Consider the following 26,142-nt stretch of genomic DNA (forward strand, 5'->3'; position numbering starts at 1 on the left):
TGGACAATCCGTGATGTCACTTCTTGGTGAGCACAGCTCTAGTGTATGTCCTTGTACAGCTCTAGTGTATGTCCCTGCACAGCTCTAGTGTATGTCCTTGCACAGCTCTAGTGTATGTCCCTGTAGTGGACAATCCGTGATGTCACTTCTTGGTGAGCACAGCTCTAGTGTATGTCCCTGTAGTGGACAATCCGTGATGTCACTTCTTGGTGAGCACAGCTCTAGTGTATGTCCTTGTACAGCTCTAGTGTATGTCCCTGTAGTGGACAATCCGTGATGTCACTTCTTGGTGAGCACAGCTCTAGTATATGTCCTTGTACAGCTGTAGTGTATGTCCTTGTAGTGGACAATCCGTGATGTCACTTCTTGGTGAGCACAGCTCTAGTGTATGTTCTTGTACAGCTCTAGTGTATGTCCTTGTACAGCTCTAGTGTATGTCCTTGTAGTGGACAATCCGTGATGTCACTTCTTGGTGAGCACAGCTCTAGTGTATGTCCTTGTACAGCTCTAGTGTATGTCCTTGTAGTGGATAATGCATGATGTCACTTCGTGGTGAGCACAGCTCTAGTGTATGTCCTTGTACAGCTCTAGTGTATGTCCTTGCACAGCTCTAGTGTATGTCCTTGTACAGCTCTAGTGTATGTCCTTGCACAGCTCTAGTGTATGTCCTTGCACAGCTCTAGTGTATGTCCTTGTAGTGGACAATCCGTGATGTCACTTCTTGGTGAGCACAGCTCTAGTGTATGTGCTTGTACAGCTCTAGTGTATGTCCTTGTAGTGGACAATCCGTGATGTCACTTCTTGGTGAGCACAGCTCTAGTGTATGTCCTTGTACAGCTCTAGTGTATGTCCTTGTACAGCTCTAGTGTATGTCCTTGTAGTGGACAATCCGTGATGTCACTTCTTGGTGAGCACAGCTCTAGTGTATGTCCTTGTACAGCTCTAGTGTATGTGTGTGATTCAGTTGTAAAACGGTCACAGTGTCATAACTACAATCTGCCAACATCGGCATTTGTCTAGCAGTAACAGAAACGCCGCCAATTCATGTAGAATAGGTGCTCATTCGCCTATTGAAAAATACAGGGAAGCCAACGTAAAGAACTGGGTGAAACTGTTTATATAAATAAAAAAGCATTGTGGCAACCAATATAACTCTGCTTCGTATATACATTTTGTTGTAAAATAACTTTCTCAGATATTTGATAAAATATACAACTTTGTTTCGACAAGATAATATGTACGCAATGATGACAATACAAGAAATTGTCTTTGTTGGTCATATTGCCGGGAGAGTGTTTCAAATAAGTACAACAAATTGTGTCCGCCATTTTGACCTTTACCTTAGGAAATGACAAAAGCTCCACACATGGTTCGGATGATGGGAGGAGCTTATATACAGTCTCGACGTGACTGCAATGCACAGTAGGACGCGCAACAAGAGGTAAGGTTTGATAACATAACTGCAATGCCCTTTCAGAAGTGTCGCAATTTCTGTTATGGAGGTCACTGTCGGAAATGTCACGCAGCTAAAATGCTTGACTTGCGTTTTGTTGATTTAGGCTTTGAAAAAATGGAATTCAGATTGATATCACCCAACGTATCAAACATAATGTCATCTGCTTTCTATTTCAAATAATCCGGGCTATCAATTACCTTATATGACATTGTTTAAACGCGAGTCATAAATAGGCACTAGAGGATATGATATATTACTACAGGATCTTGTTCACATCACGTAAACAGTGTTCCTGTTTGTAATAATATCAATATTGTTCTCGTTTGTAACGAGGAATGTGGTTCAGTCGTGTCGATGACCTGTGTTCGAATCCATAATATGTAAAGTCATTTTTGGTTTTTGAGCCTCGATGTAGGCGTGATATTGTCCACTTGCGTTAATTACACTTATCCATTCCTAATCAGCATCTTTTCGCCACTAGATTTATCACAGACATAATAATCACATTTCACATTTAATCATGTTACACACGTCTCTCTAAACGATTTCATTTATCTCACGGTATGTCAGCTTGAGTTGGGAGGAAATACCGATTGATCCAGGTCTTAGACTACTGCCACTTAGCTGAAACCAAAGAACTGATACACCTTGACGCAGGACCAATCTGGGATTCGTAGCTTTCTGGAATGCTTACATACGCAAATCTGCAATCCGGATGACGGCGCCTGAGACGGTTTGGTCACCCGTGCCCCTTATCAAGGCTGTTGTCGAGAACGCGCATGCTCTGTCTAGTGTATATTATCAGCAGGGATTCCAAACCTCAAGGTCAACAAAGAAGACAGCCTTCACTGTTTAAAATAAATAACATTGAAATGTCATCAGGTGGTGTTTTCGTTTTGGCTACCTTAAAGGTACAAAGAATTACCCAAAATTACGCTCAGGTAGAAACCTAAACTAAATTATAAAACATTTATCCTTACGTTCATGAAGAAAATACTTGTTGGTTGATTTTGAATATCTCTTGATAGCTACGTCGAATATGATAACCTTCATTTCATTCTAGAATCGAAAATATTGGTGGTGTTTAACATGTTCCCCCCATCACCCGGACCTCTGATTGCTGGTTTCCTTTGTATTTCGGGAACAGTGTGGGAAACGCACACTGAAATGACTTCTATTTAATTAAGGCACTGTCACACGTATACAATTCAGGTTAAGGTAAACGCTCGATAGTGTCCAGTGGTCCTGGAATGAGTGTGGTTAATATCCAGACGATTTGGCGCATCTATTATGGACACTTTTCAATATCAACTACTTCAGGTTACCTACCGAATGTTCAAGACAAGTTAACCTGCCAGTCACAACCGTATTCACAACTATCTATCGTTTCTCAACGGACTTTGAAAGGCGTACTTTGCACTCTCAACGTCTCAAACATTACATTGTTACGTATATATGTGCTATTGATCCACCGACATTTGGACCTCTATTCCTGTCGAACACTGGTCTCAGAAACAGTCAATTTGCTCATTATGGATCTGAAACCATGCACCGATGGCACTGTCATTACGCCGTGGGTGCTTCTAGGGATTGTCTCAGGTGAGACATTCTCATCACTGTTTCACATCCCATCTGCCTCCTTTGTCAATCAGTCTCAAATGTATCAAATCACTACAGTAGTGTCACAGCCTTGAGGACAATCATTTGACGGTCGTGCCATTTTCTGACCGAATTCACGCACAGACAATACAAGGACTGGAACCCACACGACCCAAATACTACTTCAAACAATCAGAGGAATCCACTGATTCATTACTTGCTCGCTGACTCTGTGAAGAGAATACATGTAATCTAGATAACAACGGAGCACGCAGGTCCTCAGGCTTCTACTATCTCTCAGCCTCTGTATCAACTTGTGATGGAGCCTCCTCCTCAAACACTTGGTCATCCTGAGCTTGACTCCACTTCCACAACCTGATGTTTCTCTTCAAGATCTCGTTATAGGTGGAGTCTCCCCCTGTAAGACCGTCCACGGGGAAGCTGACTGCAGACACGAAGGAGAAGGAACGTGGTCGGAACCTTTGCTTGAGAAGACGTAGAGATGACGTACTGTCTTCGAGCTCACTGCCAGAGCTGTACACAATGTCTTCTTGAGAGCCTAGGGTGTCTGAAATATTTTAGAAATATTTAGATCAAACTCCATATCTACTAACATACATGCCTGCTAGGTGGATGAATGAGTGAGTGATTTTTAGTCACATCATCAGTCTTTCAGCCATATTGTGACTAAAACAAGTTATACACAGATATAGATGTAAAACTAGCATGCCTAAAATCTAAACCTATTTTACCATTGAAGACAATACAATATAAAAACAGGCTTTGGATCGCCAACAACTGAAGGTAGGTCACCGTACTAAGGACCATGAGGCTTTTGCTTCCTGCATGGACCCTAGCTGTATTTACACCACCATCCCTTACAGTTCCTACGAGTAAATGCCTGGTACGCCTAAGTGTACTTTGAATGTTTTGTCTAGTAAGAAGCAGTGCCATTAGGAATACATAACATCAACCCAAAATAAACACGTACCCCAGAATAAATTGTGTAAATATACGTAAATTCGAACTTTCCAAGTATTTTATCTGTAACGAGAGAGTTCATACACAATCGAGATGGTTAAAACGATCTACACAACCTTGCCACAATGACACACTCTCCACAAGATCTTATATTCTAACAACCAACGTGTGACAATAGAGATCGCCAAGACAGAAGCATTGGTAAGTCGATGATACATCCATATCCGAAACATACCCTGCTCACTGGAGGTGGAACTGGCTCTTGAGAGATGCTTCTCCTCAACACAGAACCTGGGTTCACTCTGCTGCCGCAGCAACGGAGGTTTCCTGACAGGGAGGGTAGAGTAGCCGTTGAGAGAACTGTTGAGCCTGATGGCGCAGGAAGAGGAACGTTCATGAAGGGCACGACGCCCCGAGCTGAGACGCCGGATTGTCTCGTTGATGTGGATGAGCTGCCTGAGCAGCTGCAGATCCTGTTCTCGCATTGCGGTCTGGAACAATGAGAGAAATACGTCAGGCTACACAAGAAAATTATGGGAATATATTAACTGAATCTGCAACTGACGACACGGGCTCGTAGTGCCCGTGTAACATTATTCAGCATGGAACAGTGTGTATCATGTAAAAGGGACAACTGACAATTCTGACTATCCTGCCAAGGCATTTATTGTCATCAAACGTCTCAAAAGAAGTTACCAGTTGTTTTCTCAATGTTCAATGATCATATCATATATCAGCCACCTGAAGCATGATATATAACAAGATGTGCAGTGAGAGATTTTAATTCCACTGACGTGGATTCATAAATGCATTTCAGACCTTTTTAAAGGAAAAAGTAATAAATATCCTATTCAATCATAAATCTATTTTACGTGCATTACTGTCGGCGATTGTTATTTTTAACAGCTCAAAGGTTTATGCTACCTGTCTAGGTATGTGTATTTCAATTACATCGCAACAGAAAGCTGTTTACGGTGGTCATAAATCACCTGGGTGACTGACAGCCGGACACCCCCAGGGCGGGGTGGAGAAAGTACACAAAGCCTTAACTGTCAAAATAACATTGTTTTCAAATCATGTCGTTGTTTCTTTCGAATGAACAACCGCCGCCAGTCACCGCAAATCTAAATGACGTCAGTGGTACACTACATCATTCTGTGTCCCTGTACTGTAGCAATCATTTACCTTGAAATCATAATGAGGCGTGCCAAATGGGTATTGTTATTCATTTATCAGATCTCCTCTTTCTTAATGGAACTAATTAAACTTTGTAAATGGACCCATCTCCCTCCCATCTCTCTCCCCGCCTCCTCCATATAGGACTCGTGAAGATCCGGGATAGAATTGGTCTTCAATAACCCATGCTTGTCGTAAGAGGCGACTAACGGGTGGTCAGGCTTGTTGACTTGGCTGACACATGTCATCGTATCCCAACTGCATAGATAGATGCTCATGCTGTTGATCACTGGGGTGACTGGTGCAGACTCGATTATTTACAAACCGCCGACATATAACTGGAATACTGCCGACCAACCGACCATCCAGACTCCCATATAGCGTTCAAAACAATATCAGAGCACTTGATTTTACTTTATCTATGTTCTACCATCACGACTAGGTACATGACACTTTTCTTATCTATAGCATTAACTCCTTTTCACACTTGGAGATCAGAACAAACATTGTCCCTGTCAATAACGACCTATTGACACAATAACCTGTGACGATTCAAGGTCATCTGACATCAGTATTTACATTGCCCAGCTAACATTCCGCGTTTTATGATGGTCACTGTGCTCTGAGTTATTGTCGCACATCCCCTAAATCATCTACTAGAGGCATTATCCTTCCAGCTGCACGAATACTGTAGTCAATGCTGTCACATCAACAGAGTAGCGTCATACAGGGGTCTGTGCTCCTGGCTGCAGCTGGTACTGTGTAATATGTATTGTGTCAAATGTACACTCAGTAAATTTAACTTTGTCATCTTAGTTTTAATTTGTTAAATCTGAATTAAATTTGGTTTTCTTAACAAAATAAATTTGAAATAATGAAAAACGACTACAGAAAAAGTGGGAACGTGCATTTAAGGGGAGAATATGAACATTGTATAGTAGGATATTTTTTAAATGTCAACAAACGTGGTACAGAATATCTGAAAGGGGGATTCTGATCAAATAAACCATGTCAAGCTCTTCGTAATTTCCCTGAGATGTTTGACTAAGAGACGCCAAAAACGTACAGGTGGTCAAACGATACCATAGGCTCTGAGAGTTTAAATAAACTTGAACGCTCATAAAGACTTCAAGATGAAAGAGTGCAGTTCATATCTTAACAAGGTCAGACCCTATTTGATATCTGTGTGTATCGTGCATCAGGTTTACATCACACTGTTATAGTACATGCGCATAAAACATTTATTATAAATATTCATGACTGTACCGCATAGGTTCATGGCGTGCACCAGGTCTTGTTTAGTATTATTTATATACTAACGTGCCGCGCTCATCTACATTGTCAATACTTGCACTTGCGGGCACTGAATATCCTGAATGGGTTAATACTGTTGACAGTTGTTGGAAATATCTGATTTAAATCATCAAAGATAGGTGCGCTAAAATGCATATTGAACATGTGATGTGATCCGTATTTCACGAACATTAAAGATTGTCGGACATATAAGTGTTCGTGCATTGCTTGAGCGGGCATGATCTTCAATATTCATTGTTGAGTGTTTCAGAATATGAAACCTTTGACACAAGAACTATTTTCCTGCGCATAAATTTTAAAAATAATACGTGCTATATAACGCGCTAAACTCCATTCACTAGGTGAATGCTCATAGCGCTAACAAATATAAACTGATTATTAATACCCCGGATAACCCAAGCTGTATGTGAGGCTCTAGAACATGGCTTATCCCACCGGGTACCCATTTTCTGTTGGGTGAACAGAGGCAATTATGAACAAACTTACTTGCCTCAGGTGAGATCAGATGTATCACATATGCTTCGTTGTGGGGCAAGACTGAAGTCATAGAAACTCTCAGGAGTCAAGCTGCCAAACACGGTCACCTATCCAAGAACTCTCCGCGTCGCCCAATTTTTCTTAACTTCAACTGATTTTTTAACCTGAGCTCCATCCACAGGACCACACACTGCCTTTCAGTGCCCGATTATGACAGCAACATGTCAGGTCCTGATCCAGGCCAGAGGTTTCAAGTTGACAAGGAACTGCATGACATCTTACATTAAACTTGACTTTATATTCCTCACACTGCTATCTTAGTCCAGTGCAGAATATCACTGACATGCAGAAACACAATCTACGCCTAAGGCTCAAAGATTAGACGATACAAGTCCGGATGAAGTATGCACGGTTGAGATGTTGAAGATTGTATGGTTGAAATATGTATATTATGTGATTAGTTAAAAATATGTTTATTGCACATTTGAAATATGTTCATTTCATATTTGAGATATGTACATTGTATGGTTGAGATGTGTTTATCGAATGGTTGCGATGTATTGTGACGGGTGCCTTCTTTTCGCGAACACCTGGTATAATCACTCACATTCATAAACACATGCAATGGACGCTGCCTTTAACAGAATTTGTTATGACTGTTGAAATAGGTTTTACTTAATATATAAACAATCAGAGCAAAGTCTGGGCAAAATTCGCGACATAAGAACATAATTAATCCTATCAATTTAGCGCACAAATGTTTCTTGTTTCGAAGGGCGACGCATGTTTGAAGAGTTATATAAAAACCATTTTGATGAAAAATGATGTCAAACAAATGAACAAGGATGTGAATAATACTAGTATATTACAGTCAATCACGAATGATGGAAACGCGTGAAACACCTCGGGATAATCTTGTCATGCGTACATTTATATATGTTACCTCCGCCCTCCAAAAGGTCCCCCCTCCCTCGGGTCATCACTGTCTGCTAGGTGTCCGGGGACTGACTAAGCACGTTCCTGCATCTACTGGTCCCCAGATTATGCAGTGGTTATTTAACAATTACCTACCTATCTGTTTCGAGATAAAAGAATCCAGTGTGGATGAAACGAAACGTTTAAACAAACGTCGCAACAGAATAAATAGCTTCCACGGATGTTACGCTGATGAGCGTATTAATACATCTCGAATACAAAGCAAACACTATTTAATATAGGTAAGGTCACCTAACATCACTGGTGGGAAACATGAGATGTATGAAGCTGGGGTGGATGTACTGATCTAAACATACGAAAAATTATGACAAAATTAACTATTAAATGTGCGAAAACTGATATGCTCCTGTAAATATATTATCGTTATATAAGAACCATTGAGTTTTGAAATGAGGGAACGAATTCAAAAATCACATGGAAGCGAGCGACACGTCTTTGAGTCAGCTCGGGATATAACGACGTAGTCTATATAACGATTACGACCAGTCGTAGTCTCTCGTACAGACCCTGAAGCAAATATATCCAAGAAAGCCCACGCAAGTCTAGAAAATGTGGCAAGTCTAGATTTCGACTGAAAACGAAGAAAGTCTCAGGGCCCCTTTTCATTATATATTTTTTTTTTCACTATGTATTTTTTTTCCAGTAAAATATGTTCATTTCAGAGACTAGTTGTTAGTCTAGACCAGTCGTTAAAACAGATTGTGAGTGAATTTGGTTTAACGCCACTTTTAACTACCCGTGAAGATCCGGGTACCCCACGCTTGTCGTAAGAGGCGACTAACGGGATCGGGTGATCAGGCTCGCTGACTTGGTTTGACACGTGTCATTGTATCCCAGTTGCGTAGATCGATGCTTATGCTGTTGATCACTGGATTGTCTTGTCCAGACTCGCCGCCATATAGCAGGAATATTGCTGCGTGCGCCGTTAAACAACAAAACAACCAAGAACTTTTTACAGCATTTCAGCCATATCATGGCCTGTCTGGTTAATGCTAGAGGGAAAGCAGAAGTGATTGAAGGTCTCATATGTGCTGACAAACCAAAATACGTAATCAGGGATTCGAACCAACAACAATAGGTTCCTGGCGTGCCGAGGGGACACAACTCTGCATAGTACATTACAACGCCTTGTACATCTTGTTCCCCCGTGCGCGTAAGTAAGAATCCTTGACTGGTCTTATATATGCTGGTGTTGCAGAGAAAAGATATCTGTTGCAGTCTATTATTGAACACAGGATCACCAGGTTTTGGCGCATCGTAAAATTGCGGAAGTATTATATTATTCAATGTGAATGTCATAATGTGTATATTAAATTAGATCGTTTATGTCATTCTGACATGAATAATCTTGACGTTACACACATGACGCGGCGATATTAGCGGACATTCAACAAATACCGTGCACCACATTAATAGCCCGTGGTAACGATTTAATAGAAAGTTTCAAGTAAATGTTTCCGTTTGTAAAATAAGAAGCAAGTTCTCCCGGTAGTGACATGAAGATACTTGAGCACAACAAAGTAAGGGAATTACTTGCATACGGTTCATGAATTTATTTATAATCACATAATAGTTAACGTTTGAGGCAAGGCACTTGAAACAAAATTAACAAACGTTTCTTCGACCATTTTGCAATGCCATGTTGAAAAGTCTTCACGTAATCGCTGTCTTGCTAAATTCCAAGGTCATCAGTGAATCAAAAACATAATTTTGTTACATATTTTTCATTATTGATAAGTATTGGTAAACAAGCACATAATATATAAGTTTATTGTATCGTGATCATTCCGAATATCAAGTGTTAGATCTACATAAGAAAATAACTGGACGTTACTTATTACATACTACAAAATCATGGTATTCATTGAGAATAAAATCAACTAAGTGACTGTATTTTCAGGGAATATATTGTTTGTTTTTCAATCAAATTCGATGTTTGATTTGATTTAACTTTAAAGTACTGAAGTTACAATTATATTACATCTCCAGCGACTGACATGGCAACCTGTATTTTATGCACGTATGAACTGTACAGACAAACAGGTGGTTGATAATGTGAACAACGATGGCGACCACAGCTCAGAGTTCAAAGTGAATAATCGTTTAAAAACACACAGACTAATCGACCATTGTAACCACCTTATCACCAATCTGATATTACGACAAGAAATTGAAACAGAGCTTAGTACATGGTGAGTGAGTATGGTTTTACGCCGCTTTTAGAAATATTCCAGCAATATCACGGCGGGGGACACCAGATATGGGCTTCACACATTGTACTCAATTGGGGAATCGAACCCGGGTCTTCAGCGTGACGAGCGGACGCTTTAACCATTAGGCTACCACATCGCCCCTTCGGTGATTTACTATACGCTGGATCAGAAACAGGCATTAAAATAAAGCTGATATTTTAAACCTGGAGCAATTGAATAGAAAGTGTAGATAACAAGACTACGTGACGACGAATTAATTAGCGACATGCCACCAAATTCCATGTTTGAAATGCGTTTTTTAAATGTCCTGTTTCATAATTCATAGACCTTTTTGTGTGTTTTTGTTAAACCCGGTACTCGAAACGCACAGCTTGAGCTGTCGTCATTGAGTGTATATAATGACAGTGAAAAGAAGATCCTGGTAACCCTAAAGTACTTTCTTTCGGATTGAAAGAAGGAATTTGACTAATGCTTTCATCCTACAATGTATTACGAATGTTTCCCTGTGTCTGTGTGTCCCATGCACCCAGTGCATACCATCCTTTTACTGAATATTGTATAGCATCCCAAGCAAGGAAATGACTCGATGTTTTGTAAAGCTTTAAACTTGCAAATCACCGGTGAGTAACGTTAGAGGTATTTGTGTCCAATATAAACACGTGACATTTGTACAAACACCATGCTGTCACCTATCGAATGTCGACCTGACTTCTGCTATTTCCCATAAAATGACTCATAGTGTCCACTTAGTTTCACAAATCAGTTCAAATATCTGTGATGTTATTAATAGAATAACTGTTTGTGTTCCATTAAGACGTATTCGCGATGGCCGTAGTTGTAATCATTTCGTAAACTTAAAAAACTTTAGTCGACGTTTTCTCCATAACCAAAGACGTTGCAACCAAATTTTGCATGCATTGCAATATCACGCGATAAAAATTGGTTTTGCAAATATTTCTGACGCATTGCAGATAAACTCGCATTTAGGAATTCATTTTGTACAGGTACAACTAAGGCTGCCCCAAGCCACTGCATATCTTCTGGGCGTGAATATATGTGTAATGTATTCATATACGTATTCGTATACACATATAAACTGTAGTTATAGAAGTAATCTGACCTGCCGGGCAACAGAAAATTCACAATTCACTCTGCCCATTTGTGAGTGTAAACTTCGAAAATGGAATCCTCATGTTCCTCAAGACGTCATCTTTATTGCAATAGTCATTGATATGACGCACGTATTATGGCCTGTGATACCCTTATCACATTCATCACCATCGAATACCCATTTTATAAATCAGTAGAAACATCAATGTATATACATCTGTACTTTCTTTTACCAGGCAGTTAATTATCCATTAATTCAAAACGAATATTACGACAAGTAACACTTTTGTCCGCTTTCAAACTTTAGGATGAATATTAATTAATATAATAAACTAGGAGGCAATAGATGGTGTCAAACTAATTCTTTAATTCGCATACTAAAGATTCTAGGATCTCTTATAATCCTCTGCCTTGGAGTCAAAATGTCATTTCAGTAACTGACAGATAATCGAAGGTACATTCTGAGACTATGGATGATTAAATAAGATAACTGGCAACCCGTCTGCTACGTTCTAAAACCGATACATATAATCTCTCCGTAATCTTAAATCACTCCCGCCTTAAAGTGAGATTTTCATACAAGGGCATTCGGAGATTAGTCTTGGCTCACTTGCACAAAGCGATCTTAGCGCTAAGATAGCCACCGTCTCCTTTAGCACAGAGGTATAATATGTCGTAAGGTCGTGTGTCAGTTCGTGAAAAAGGTTAATACAGTACATACCGACACATGCAGTATCATTAATATTTCCAGGTGAATGTTGGTTCATGAAAACTGCATCTCACACATGAAGTACAGACAAAAAGTAATGCATGATTTAACACAAGTGAGCACTCACATAATCGTGGAAACAAACCTTCATCACATTTTAACTTGATTGAACATTTCCGATACTAGTTTACTAGGGATTGAATGAAAATTAGATCTTTGTATTTCTCACCGTACTCCGCGTATTACTCATTTCAGTGATTGGAAATGACATTTTAGGACGCTCTAACGATTTTCCAGGGGATCCAGGAACCGATTTCACGTGTTCCACTGTGGGAATTCGAACTTCAAATTGAAATTCATATATCATGTATTCAGTATCTATGACACAGTGGCACTACATGTATAGAAGTATGTCGCAACACTATCCTAAATGCGAAATTGTGTGTACGAGATTTGCGCCGTTAACTTGAAGAAGCTTAAATTAGATTCAAATCAAATATTCAAACAGTTATTGCTGCCAAAGGCTTTCGCCTTTAAGTTGTGCCAACGCGACCAAAGGTTAAGTCAACATTCCATAAATCCGCAGTATTCGCTTTTAATTGAGGCAGTTCAGTACAATTATGGTTACGAAAGTCCAAAGAAACATACTTATTGGTACCTGGTAATGTATAGTACTGTGCGACCATATATACGCGGATCAAGAACATCTCCTTGTATGAGACCAACGCGAGGCATAGAGTCAATTAGGGATTCCCGCGATAAAACACTTTGTTGGCCTGAACAAACTCACGACACTGGAGATATTTAGGGGTGGCTGGCGTATGGATTTCTTAAAAAATGGCAGGTATCTTAAAACTACCCCCTCAGGCTCGTTGAGGGGTTCCTCATGTAAAACAGGTCACGTATTATTTATGTTTCATGGAACGTTACTTTGAAAAGACCTTATCATAAAATATGGACCTACTTATTGGACATGCCTTAATGCATGGTTAAATCTTCGAAACGTGTTAAGAGTAAGTCTCTCTGAATGAACAGTTTTGAAAATTGTAAAGATTCCCTCTTGAAACGTGAATGTGGCCATATGCTCCCTAGTGTTTTTGACATCTTCTGTTTTAAGCATTCTCCCAGACTAATAATTTATTATACGCAGAAATGCTTCAAAATGAACATGGGTATTAATTGTCAATGCCAAAATTAAGTTATAACTGGAATTCATAAACACAAGTTATATTTATATTTCTGAATTACATATTTACCATGAATACACTTATCAAGTTAATTTCTTGCCTAAAGAAAATCCAGAACTTGTCAAACAAATGTTCTTGAACAGTATACATCTCTAAAACCGCACGGCTCGGGTCAGATGTAACTCTGAAACGACTGTCAGAATTAACTGTTCCAAAGGAGTGTCCCTTTAAGTTTACTTCTGCCATAGCGCTAATCTATATACCCCACAGGATGATCCCTGCTGTACACCTATCTTATCTATAATCCCCCAAACTTAAACCTTAAGCTCCCCCATTGATCAAAAGACAATGCATAATGACAACTATAATGTGTAAGGTCACGTTGTCGTCCTTGTTTTCGAATTATGACGCCTTTACATAAACAGGTGAATAGGACTGTACAGCCATTCAACTAGAAGTAACCAATAAAAAACAACAACTCATAAACGTTTTTAGATGGATTAAAAAGTGCAATCTCCTCAGGTGTTCCTCGATATTAACCATTTCTTTTTGTTCCATACAAATTTGAATTGCACCCTTGTATTCCTCAGTGTTGGACTAATGTAGCAAGCTTATCTGAACAAGATAAAAGTTTATCTGAAGAGGTGTGATTTGATTTTTTTTATCACTTGTCAATTGTTCGTGAAACAACGATGGGACCGAAGGGTTTCTGAGGTGTTTCAGTGTGATAACCTCAATATACCCCCTTATCTAAACTCATACAATATGATGCCTTAATAGGGCACATTGACAGATGAAGGTGCGTATGGTTATCTGACGTTTACTGAACAACGGCAGCCTCCACCGGTTGGACCAACATTAACAAATATATCCCCACCCCGTGCAATGTCTATTAAAGGGGTAGTGGGATAATCTAGTGAATGAAAAGCTTTGATTCCTTACATCGAACAACCTGTTCGTTTTCCCAGAAGGTACAATGTGTGCAGCCCATTTGTGGTGTGCTGAGTGAGTGAGTATTGTTTTACGCCGCTTTTAGCAATATTCCAGCAATATCACGGCGGGGGACACCAGAAATGGGCTTCACACATTGTACACATGTGGGGAATCGAACCCGGGTCTTCGGCGTGATGTGTGGTGTTCTGAGCACTGATATAACACGTGTGGTTGTAAATGCTTGCTGTTACCTATGGGTAGGTTATGTTGTTCAAGGGGCGGTGGGGTAGCCTAGTGGTAAAAGCGTTCGTTCGTCACGCCGAAGATCCGGGTTCGATTCCTCACATGGGTTCAACATGTGAAGCCCATTTCTGGTGTCCCCCGCCGTGATATTGCTGGAATATTGCTAAAGCGGCATAAACCTAAACTCACTCGCTCATTATGCTGTTCACCCTTTACTATCGTACCAACAGTTACCCTATTAGTTTTGTGGCAATCTGCTTCGCGTGCTTTTCTTATTCGTCTCGTTATTCTCTGGGCAATCAGGCGAACCGGCCAGCCAGAATATAGCCTTTCTGAGCGTTTTCAACGCCAGGCTTGCTGGGTCGTTTCAGATAGTATAGGTACTGTTACTGATTGGTCAGGTCGAAACTTAGTTTCTCTTGTTTGTATCTAACGGGCGATTCAGATTTGTACTGACCTACTGTTAGTGTTGACATAACATATTGGCTAGGGTTTTATATATTACACCCCCTCTTATTAGTAAACTTTGTATAACCATTTTTCTCGGGACTGTTTGGGTGAAGTACCTTTATTTTTGTTATGAGTCATGTTACTCTTCAGATCAAGTACCCGTATGTTCTAGAAGTCTGGAAATTCCTTGTTCAGTCCACGTAACTATATTCTGTAAAACTGGGTTTTTATCAAGATGCTGATTGTCTTTTCAGAGTCGTCTGGTATTAGCTTTATTTCGTAATAGCGTTCTAATCATTGCTAAGGTGATCGGATTGTACATTTGCCTGGTTTGTCAATCAGCTATCCTTGTCAGTGTGGATTGGGGCTTTGATCCTTTAGAATGCCTACCTTTAATTATTGTTTGCTGCATATGATAAAACTGTGAACTGTAATCACGTTTTCAAGTATTACTTTACTCTTACCGATCACAGGATCTCCATCACAACGTTTAGATGCGTTTCCTCGTCTATGGAAATGTAATGTCATCAAACACATTTCCTGAGTCCATCACACTTCACTGTTAGATCCATAAAACCCTTTCGTTACATTCCTAATTATAACATGATCTGTTTGATTGGCATTTAGAAGTTGGTGACTAATAAGAAAGTAAGATTGTTTATGGATAACAACTTCTTTTATTATATATGATGCGACGTTTCGGTATGGATTTTTATACCGTTGTCAAGCAAGTATGGACTCTTATACCGTTGTCAAGCAAGAACCTTGCTTGACAACGGTATAAAAATCCATACCGAAACGTCGCATCATATATAATAAAAGAAGTTGTTATCCATAAACAATCTTACTTTTCTAATTATAACATATTGTGAACGAAGAGATTTGATATTAATTCATAACTACTGCAACTTACATTCATGTATATTTCGTATTTGTTGTTTAAGAATTTACAACCGCTCATCGTGGTCTTGTGTCATTCTTCATACCATTGGCAATAATATTTCAATGTTCAGTATTAAAGTTATTGTCATATGTCTGTAAGAAGGTTAATGGAATGGCAGTGTAAGGTGGACACTTTTCGCCTGATCCATTTCACATTTCCTGTCAATTAACCACCTTTAAAACAAATTGTAATTTGCTATATTTGGATGGTAAAATGCTGATTAATAAATGACGTATTCATTATCTTCGAGCCATTGGTACTTAAAGCTGATTTTACCATTGTCTTATTCGGATTTGACAATAACAATACGTCATTCATGTGTTTACTTTCTTCACCACCTTAAAAGCGCTGTATACATTCCTCATACAGGCAGAAAAAGAATACAGAAAATCGGTATTCTTTTGTTGTAAACTAACATGCACTAATCTTTAGACAACACTGAGGCATGAACAGCCCTGTGTGCCGTGTCTGAGGCCTTCCCCATGTGTTTGCCCAACCCACAGCTACACCCAAGTAACACTGCATGAGGGGTGTTACAGTCAAACAGTAGTTGTTCAATCTCTAGGTGCATGGTGTGTGACTCATCCAGACATTTGAATAACAGGCTTAATCATTCTCCATGCTGGCGCTTCCCTCGGACTTCTCTCACTGCTCCAGGTTCTGTTAGCTGTGTAAGCACATTTATCAAGTTCATGAAAGTTAACTGTTCATATCAACAACTGCCATGGATATATGACCCATTATCACGAAGACATGCTTTCTGAGACGTTTTTCCAAACATGTGTCCATAAACCATGGACGAAAAGAGATGTTCACACATTTGTAATGATCTGAATTTTCTTCAAGGTGTCGTTTTTGTAATCTGAACTATTTTTGTCAGACCGTGGCCCTTTGAAGGTTCATGTCGCGAGGTCTGGGATTTATCATGTGTGATGTTGAACTTGAAAGCCAACAGCTATTTTGGAAAATTCCGTTTTTGTTAAAACGTTAGTTTCAAAGGGATTGCAATAGACAGTATGTTTTAAATATCCCCGCCCAAAAAATAAAGATTAATCTATTATTGGTCTCCACTGCTATACGTAATGGTCACACAGATGAACATCACATGTTTCATATCTTAGAAAGATAATCAAGGTATTTGAAACTTGATGGTATTATTGTATTTAAGAGACAATACATTGCAGCAGCCATGTGGTATGTACATCCATCAATTTAAGCGATAATAGATGAGCTATGTCACTAATTATCAACTGATACTTCAACTGGGTTACAGACGAATCTGTGAAATCCAGTGAGACTGATAACAAATGACTTCTAAGTGTATAATAGGTATATCAAATCCATCATCTACATCGTTATGGGTCATTAACTGTGGTCACTGATGCTCAATAGAATGTCAACTCAGAGAATGTGTTGCTTTGGTGGGAAATGTTCCCCCATTAAGCTTACACAAGGGAACGAAGCTTGTGGCTTACTTTGCAACTGGTCTGATAAATTCATGATCCATTCCAGAATGTGCTTACATCAGGAGTAATTTTAAGCCTCCTAGTTTTAATCAAAACGTATTGAGATGTACTTGATAAGTATCCGGCCTTCATACAAAATCACATCGCCCCTCCCCACCCACACCCTTTACATATTAAATGTTTGTTCCCTAAAAGTAAACAATAAACAATATTACATTTTGGTTGTCGTTTCATAGTTATAAATGTTGGTAGTATCTGATAGTGACGGAGTGACAACACAAAGGCGTTGGCATACATGTTTGGTCACTATATTGGAATAATATTATTCATAAACTGTCAAATGCATTCTTCCTACATCACGATCACAACACAGGCATGTACAACCTACACCCTACGGCTGATACCAACTTGTTACAAGAATACATTTTATAAATATGGAAAGATCTAATATTTTTTGGTTTGTGAAATGCTAATATGTTCCTTTGATACACAACAATATAAACATTAGTTATATGCCAGGCAGTCATTCACTAACAGGGTATGTATGTATTAAGTTAGCTAGTTTTAATATGTCGACACATTATGTTGTTGTGTCGCCTTCTATAAACATTGAGAACAGTGAACAATCTTATTCCGATATTCCTGGAGATACGTGCAGGCATGTGTACGTTGGGTCAGTCAAACACACTGACAAATCAGTGATGCAAGTATCAAACGTAGCGTGTTTTAATCACAAAGGCATGCAATATATAAGCAATATGTCCTGTATACAAATCCCCACTGGCGATGTTGTTCACTTTGACATTTGATGTATTCATCAATGTGTGAACTCATTACCTGTGTATTGTACATCATTATATAAACATGCACAGTGATGATTAAAAAGATATGCATACATGCAAAAATATATTACGACTTGTTAATGTGTTCTTAATGTGGAATGTTTACATATGCTGTCCGCTTCGCTTCAGACAAGTAATTTTACATATCTAATCTATGGTGGTTTCAACATGAAGGGAATTTAAATGCTAAGTTATACGAAGCCCGCGTATATAGGCATTGATGATTCCAATAACTACATATCCTTGACGAACCCATGTTTGTATACGCTTTGTTAAAGTGAATACGTGGTCCTCTATGTGTTCTCTCTTACACATACATATTGACATATACTCCCGCTATATGAAGGTGTGAGGGTATGTACATAGGGACAACCATGGCTCGTCTTGATCTAAGGAGATGGGAAAGTACATCATATAAACAAAGTCTTAACAACTATTACATCAATTATTCTTAGTTCACTAACACGCGTATGAAAGGAGTTTTACAATGCATGTTTGCATGTTTTAATTTAAAGTGAACTGACTCAGAGTATGTATGTATGTATGTGTGTGTATGTATGTCTGTATGTATTTCTGTATGTATGTATCTCTCTGTGTGAGTGTGTGTGTTTGCAGGAGTGATAGAGTACTGCATGAAATACCCTATCTTCATATACCTTTATGACGTTGACAATAGCAATAAAACTTTAACTTTACATTTGTTGAAATGAATATCACCGACAGTCATGCAATGTAAATATTCATCTGTTTGCTGTAGTAATTATACGTAATTTATATGTACCCATGATAATATCTTACATGAGCCATGTATTTGTAAATTACCACTTCTTGACAATAGCAAATTGCACACGTACTCATGCAGTTCATCTTTTTGATATGAACATACAACCATATACACACTTGTAGTACATGATAGCGTTGTAAAGATCTCCGTACGCTGAATAAACAGCTGTGCAAGAAACGATACGTTGTCATCAATGTTTATCAAGACATCGGCTCGGGGTATGAATGTTTGCATCAATGGTTAGTACTCTACTGAAGAGGAACAACACTCCAATGTTTTCTTGGACAAAACTGTTGTACTGCTAACTCCATTCATAAGGTGTACATGACGCCATCATTAAAGACAAGTCTCAACTACACGAAGACAGTGTCAAACCCACAAAGCCGCGATGAGGTCACATAACAGACCAATTGGTGTTTTTATTAATGATATTGATGACACAGTGTAGTTCTTGACTCAACTAGGCTCCATACCGTGGGAATGATGGCCATGTACTTCATCATTTCAGTGATAACCTGGCTCTGTCCAGAATGTGAACACTCGGGTTTGCAACAGGTTTAATAGGGTAATGGTTACAACCCCTTGTTATATTGTTACGTGTCGATTTCCAAATTACGTGAAAGAATTCAGAATTTAGCATTCAAACAACGAAGAAACGCTAAACATGTAATTATATTTTCAAACTATGCTGGACTGGTCTGCTCTGTTCCAGAAGTTACTATATTACCATTCACTTCAAAGCGTCTATAAAGTATGACAACTTTCAAATCCCTGCCCTGCACTAAATCGCAACAAAAACTCCCAATAATATGATGTCGTAATGACATAATCAGGTTAAAGTAAGTTCGTGAGTTTCCGAGTAAGTGAGTTAGCTAGCTGACATTAAATCATCACGGCGTTTTGACTTGATGTTGGGGGATCCCTGATGAAAGGAAGGTCTTTGGGGTGATCACTGCGATGTTGATGAGGGCGATTCGGGTTCCAACCAAAGATCATAACTTTCTCGCACACGTAAGGGATTCAATTCAGCATGGTTAATTATGGCCCTTTAGACCACCCATACTTTCATAAAATCAGTACAAAACCATAATACAAGACGTCAATCAGGTCTTTGTGCATTAACGTCTTGCAGAGGGCCACTGTGAATTTCGTCACCACGAATCACCAACACATCAGGTGTTCGCCAAATAGGTAAGTTCACACGTCCTTACGGTTGCTGTTAAATTAAACGTGTGTGTATGTATTATGTAGATGGGTATACAAGAAAGCTACACAAATCTGTATCTGAGATCTGTTTCTCACGCTGGATGTTGCAGTAAAACATATTAATGACGAACGGCTTTCAATACACATGCATAACACGTAGTACTGTATTGACACATGTTAAAGATGCGTAAATGTTGACGCTTATAAGGTGACAGACAAATTGCAGTCTACAAGCGAGAGCCCAACCAGAAGAAAAGCGTCTGGAAATGCAACAAAGAGATCTTTCTCCAGAAATAATGGCAGGCACAGACGTTATTCAGCAACACGTAGTCAAAGCTGTCCTTCAGATAAAACATTATTTATATAAGGAATTGCACAAATATACATCAGACCAAGGTTTGTATAATTAGAAGATACGTAGCTCATGTTTGTTATCAATATATATTACATACTCCCTTTTTATAAATAAGCCATATCAAGCTGTCAAAAATATATAAGAATATTCTGAAATGAGTTGTAATCAGTATACATATTGCTCCTTATAGTAGACGAAAAATGTTTATAGTGAATAACATAGAGTGCAGCCTCGCTACTCTCACCAGACCTAGGGTCTCCCGGCGTGATAGAAATGTACACACGTCAGAATGTAGGGTGAAAACAAATGCCTTCCGCTGATTTACTGCTGTCGCTCATGAGATGCGATCAATTACCCTCAAGACCACTATTATATGTCTATAAACACAGGGAGTCTTTAAGATTCTCGTTGTAGTTAAGAAGCGCGGGCCACGATCCAAGGGTGTTAGACAAATATATTGGTCTGCGATATCAGATTGAGTCTCCCTGTCCTTTGAGAATAAATTAGAAAAGGAGTCCAAATTTAATCCTGGGACTTAAGTACGTGATCCAGACTACCAGATGTCAGACTAACATTTTTGTGAGGAAGCTGCGGTGGCTGAGTGGGTTTGATTGGTTGTGCTGGCGATTAGGTGCCTCATTGTGGCACACAGTGGACACACCCAGATGAGACTCAACCCCCGAAAGTACCAGAATCTTTACTTATATTTACTGAGAAAGTGTAATCCCAAATGTAACATATGTTACAAGTCCAACTAAAGTCTAGACTAACTGGCAAGTCTATTTTGCCTCAACGTCTGACAAGACAATGAGAATTGTTCTGGGCTCCTTTTGAATTCTATTTGGGGTTGGTATAGTTTCTCTGTGAAGCGTCAGTATATATCGGATACAGAACCGCTTAGGTTGTGAAGGAACTGAAGTTGCAGGACCTTTTTTTATAATATAATCCCATTTATACAGACACATATATATTCCGTGGATGCTCCAGTAACCGATACTTTTTAAGTTATTAAGTGGTGTAAGGGGGTACCAATGTGATATTTACATTTTTATAACGCGAATTTGTGTACACAGTAACTCATTATGTGTTCAAAGGGTGTAGTGATATTACTCTGGTCAGCGGGTCAGCGTACATTCACACTCTTTTCTCAGCTCCCTTAAGAGTTTAGAGTATACAATTCAAACTTTCAGGTGAGAGAGCTTTTGCTGATCGATCCCCTGAAGTGATAATCATCACAGAAGACGTACCGTGAGTATTGTACTTAACAACGCTTTGATCTGTAGCTCACCTGTATCAGGGCGTATCAGTTTCATATTCGACTAAGGAATGCAAATCTACACAGCAAGATACATTGCCCAAGGTGGACGACTGGGTTCCCTTGCCCCGAGAAGACGCAAGGGGTAGATAGATAGACGAACTGAATGAACAAGCGTTTGACATGATGGATGTCAAATGCTTTACTGACTTATGCTCAAAAGATGACGACTCCGTTATCTCATTCTTCCTTGGTGGATTTCCAGACTGCACAGAAGAGCTTCAATTTGATACCTGGTACCAAATAATGCTATTTGTGGCTGATTTTGTCAGTAAATGCAATTTCCTATTTCATTAACTTTTTAAGCAATAATATATCCACTTGTCTGTAAATATCATGTGATGTCTAAATACTTGACTTGTAATCTCCATATCTGGAGGAAATAAAGCCAATCTATTTGTATCATTGCGCAAGGTGGACGACTGGGTCCCTTTGCCCCGAGAAGACGCAGCCGTAGACAACAACTTGACACAGCGGTCCCAGCATATGGATCAACACTTACAGTCAAAGCTCGTCATAGAGAATTCCTTTAAAAAATCTCTATATAATAATCAATTAAGGTTGTTTACAAACATTGAGAATATCTCCTAACTTGTTCGTGTCACGTTTTCTCTTGGGCTGATTGTTCGTTTAAAAATATGTTTACGTAGTTGTATGCGTATGTGAAATGACAGCTGCACGATATAGCGATTACGTGTTTAGCAACAAAGTAATGCTATTATGAGATCAACATGTAAGTAAAGCATACACGAAGACAGCTCCAGAACATCAAACGGCAAACTGAACACATGAAAGACTTCCGTGCGCCTGTATGAAGGAAGGGGATGTTGACAATATCATACTCCGGCTGGTGGGACCGTGATGCAAGCGGGACAAGGACATGTTGTTCTTTTTGTAGCCTTTCCACAGAACACAGGGCTTAACTTCAGTGTTACGCAGCAGGCATTCTGTAGGTGTTTTAAATTCAACAAATAAGCTTGAAAACTGCCACTGAAATAAACTTTCAACAAAAAATAACAATCTTCAAATGTCAATTCCCTCTCTGGATTTGCGTTAGGGCTTCTGGGCATATTTTGAGTTTCTCCGGTGGTTTCCACACCCATCCATTTCGTGGTTTAACAATGGTGGTTTCACATGGGAGCTCAAATTTATCTAAATTGTTTATAAATAGAAGCCGAGTATTTACGCGATATGAATTTTTAAACGGCCTTTTCGTTTAGAAGAGTAATAATTTGCAACTATTGCAATTGTGTCCTGCGTGGTGATAGAGAGAGAGATCTGTCTGTGCTTGTAGTAATCCGGAATTATTATAGTGCTAGTCTGATAGTCATAGGTAGACGGATATACACTGGAGATAGGGTAGAGATAGCTGGGTAAGCACAGATATTTTGCCAAACTGTCTAAGTCTGTACAAAATATATCCTTCGTAGATAGACACAGAACTTGTCGGTGATCAATTGGCTATCAGGCTTAATTAAACATGCACTGATTTGTGTTTTCATAATTCCATACCGGTTGACATGAATGTTGTTTATCGACATGTATCTAGAAATGTCAGATGACCAGCATGCACCCACTGATCCCGGTAATTGCATGACAACCCTTCATTTAGGTCTAATTATAGATCGTCTCTCCACACTTCTCATATTTCAAAACACATGGACCGTTAGCTTTACAGTGAGGAAGTCTCGATAATTACCTCTCTTATTAGCTGCTGCGTAATAGGCGCAACTACTGCGTGAATTCGACCAGTCGAAGCCGACATAATTCTTCTGAACGTAACAGATTGTATTGTTTGTTTGGAACTAATTCAGTCGGTCTGTACGTTATTATGTTTGAACACGACGGCTTTTAATATTTATATAACGTCCATCAATGAATAAAATTGAAGCGTTTATACAACATTTTCACAGTTTTCTCATTGCGATTACTTTTGAATATTTTAACATTATGTGTGAGAAATTGCTGTACAAAAGAAAGTATACATCCAGGTTTGACTAAACAAAAATACAAGAAATTACAAGAAATGGTTATCTAATAGTTATATATTTGACACGTGTATCTTAAGCAATATGACATGCAACACATCCATGACTCTTTCCCAAAAGTTGACGTGCATATGACGTCTCAAGGAACAAGAGGGTCACAGTTTCACACTATACAGTAATAAGCAAACTGAGTATAGTGTCCACGTTCTTTTGCACTACAGTTCATTACACGACATCTGCGTTTGTATTACCATATCCATTAAACGTTTGTACATAAATATACATGCTATGACTGTGAGCGTCTTCTAGGCCTATGTCGTTGAGTGTTAGGATATACATGTAGCGACACCTCATTTGTCTGAACTCAACCCAACTGAAGACCCGATATATACTAACTCACAAGCCACAGTTACAGGTAGACTGTACAGGGAGAGACACAGTTACAGGTAGACTGGACAGGGAGAGACACAGTTACAGGTAGACTGGACAGGGAGAGACACAGTTACAGGTAGACTGGACAGGGAGAGACACAGTTACAGGTAGACTGGACAGGGAGAGACAGTTACAGGTTGACTGGACAGGGAGAGACACAGTTACAGGTAGACTGGACAGGGAAGACTGGTACAGGGAGAGACACAGTTACAGGTAGACTGGACAGGTAGAGACACAGTTACAGGTAGACTGGACAGGGAGAGTCACAGTTACAGGTAGACTGGACAGGTAGAGACACAGTTACAGGTAGACTGGACAGGGAGAGACACAGTTACAGGTAGACTGGACAGGTAGAGGTTACAGGTAGACACAGTTACAGGTAGGTAGACTGGACAGGGAGAGACACAGTTACAGGTAGACTGGACAGGGAGATACACAGTTGCGGAGGAGTAAACTGTACAGGGAGAGACACAGTTACAGGTAGACTGGACAGGTAGAGACACAGTTACAGGTAGACTGGACAGGGAGAGACACAGTTACAGGTAGACTAGAGACTGGACAGGGAGAGACACAGTTACAGGTAGACTGGACAGGTAGAGACACAGTTACAGGTAGACTGGACAGGGAGAGTCACAGTTACAGGTAGACTGGACAGGTAGAGACACAGTTACAGGTAGACTGGACAGGGAGAGTCACAGTTGACTGTTGTGTTACCAGTTTATGTACGTGGTACACTGAAATATAATTATGTAATAGATTGTAAGGATATCCATATATTATTTAGCAGTATTAATATACTAGTAATCCATAACTGTTATTACCATAATCAGTGATGTAACATTGATCGTCATCAGTTCTGTCAAATGTATGGACACAGATCGAAGTTTGACAAATCCCACTTGTTAAAACTCCTGTACAGAGTCATGTACTAAAATACCTTGTCTGTGCACTACTTTGCGGTTGTAAAAGTGAAACTGTGTAACGTGGATGAGTCATGGGTGGGGTGAGGACGGAAGCAGCCCAGTTCCTATTGTTATCTCTCACCACCAGGAACTGACTGTGTACAAGGTCGTGACATATCATTTGAAATAAACACTGGGTAAACCATATATTGTCTGGCCTGATACAGCTAGGTTCGGGGGTCACAGAGAACATCGGCAGCTGTTGGCATATACGTGAGGTTCATATGGACACTGGTGTCACTACATGCAAATGAAGACATCGCATGATCCACGTGCATCTACCCAGGAGTGGCGTGATCCACATGCATGAACGTTGAATCCCCAGAAGTAACACCATATAACAGACGTACATATCCACAGAAGTAACATCATATAACTCACGTACACATCCCCAGAAGTAACACCATATAACCCACGTAGATATCCCTAGAAGTAACATTATATAACTCACGTACACATCCCCAGAAGTAACATCATATAACTCACGTACACATCCCCAGAAGTAACACCATATAACAGACGTACATATCCCCAGAAGTAACATCATATAACTCACGTACACATCCCCAGAAGTAACACCATATAACAGACGTACATATCCACAGAAGTAACATCATATAACTCACGTACACATCCCCAGAAGTAACACCATATAACCCACGTACATATCCCCAGAAGTAACATTATATAACTCACGTACACATCCCCAGAAGTAACATCATATAACTCACGTACACATCCCTAGACGTAACATCATATAACTCACGTACACATCCCCAGAAGTAACACCATATAACCCACGTAGATATCCCCAGAAGTAACATTATATAACTCACGTACACATCCCCAGAAGTAACATCATATAACTCACGTACACATCCCCAGAAGTAACACCATATAACAGACGTACATATCCCCAGAAGTAACATCATATAACTCACGTACACATCCCCAGAAGTAACACCATATAACCCAGTAAGTATCACCATAGTAACATTATATAAC

At 39.5% G+C, this 26,142-nt stretch overlaps 1 protein-coding gene across 1 annotated transcript in view; it reads right to left on the reverse strand.

Annotated features, from left to right (window-relative positions):
• Positions 1-1,094: 1,094 nt before the first annotated feature.
• Positions 1,095-26,142, reverse strand: part of LOC124261195 — a 30,682-nt gene continuing 5,634 nt past the window's right edge. The window contains exons 2-3 of the mRNA XM_046695514.1: positions 4,272-4,527; positions 1,095-3,623 (exon numbers count right to left, since the gene is read on the reverse strand). Of these exons, the coding sequence (XP_046551470.1) occupies positions 3,346-3,623; positions 4,272-4,527 (534 nt within the window). The 3' untranslated portion in view covers positions 1,095-3,345. The remainder of the gene's footprint in view (positions 3,624-4,271; positions 4,528-26,142) is intronic.

The sequence above is a fragment of the Haliotis rubra genome, unplaced genomic scaffold (assembly GCF_003918875.1).
Source record: "Haliotis rubra isolate DU_JTF1 unplaced genomic scaffold, ASM391887v1 Scf790, whole genome shotgun sequence".
Lineage (NCBI taxonomy): Eukaryota > Metazoa > Mollusca > Gastropoda > Lepetellida > Haliotidae > Haliotis > Haliotis rubra.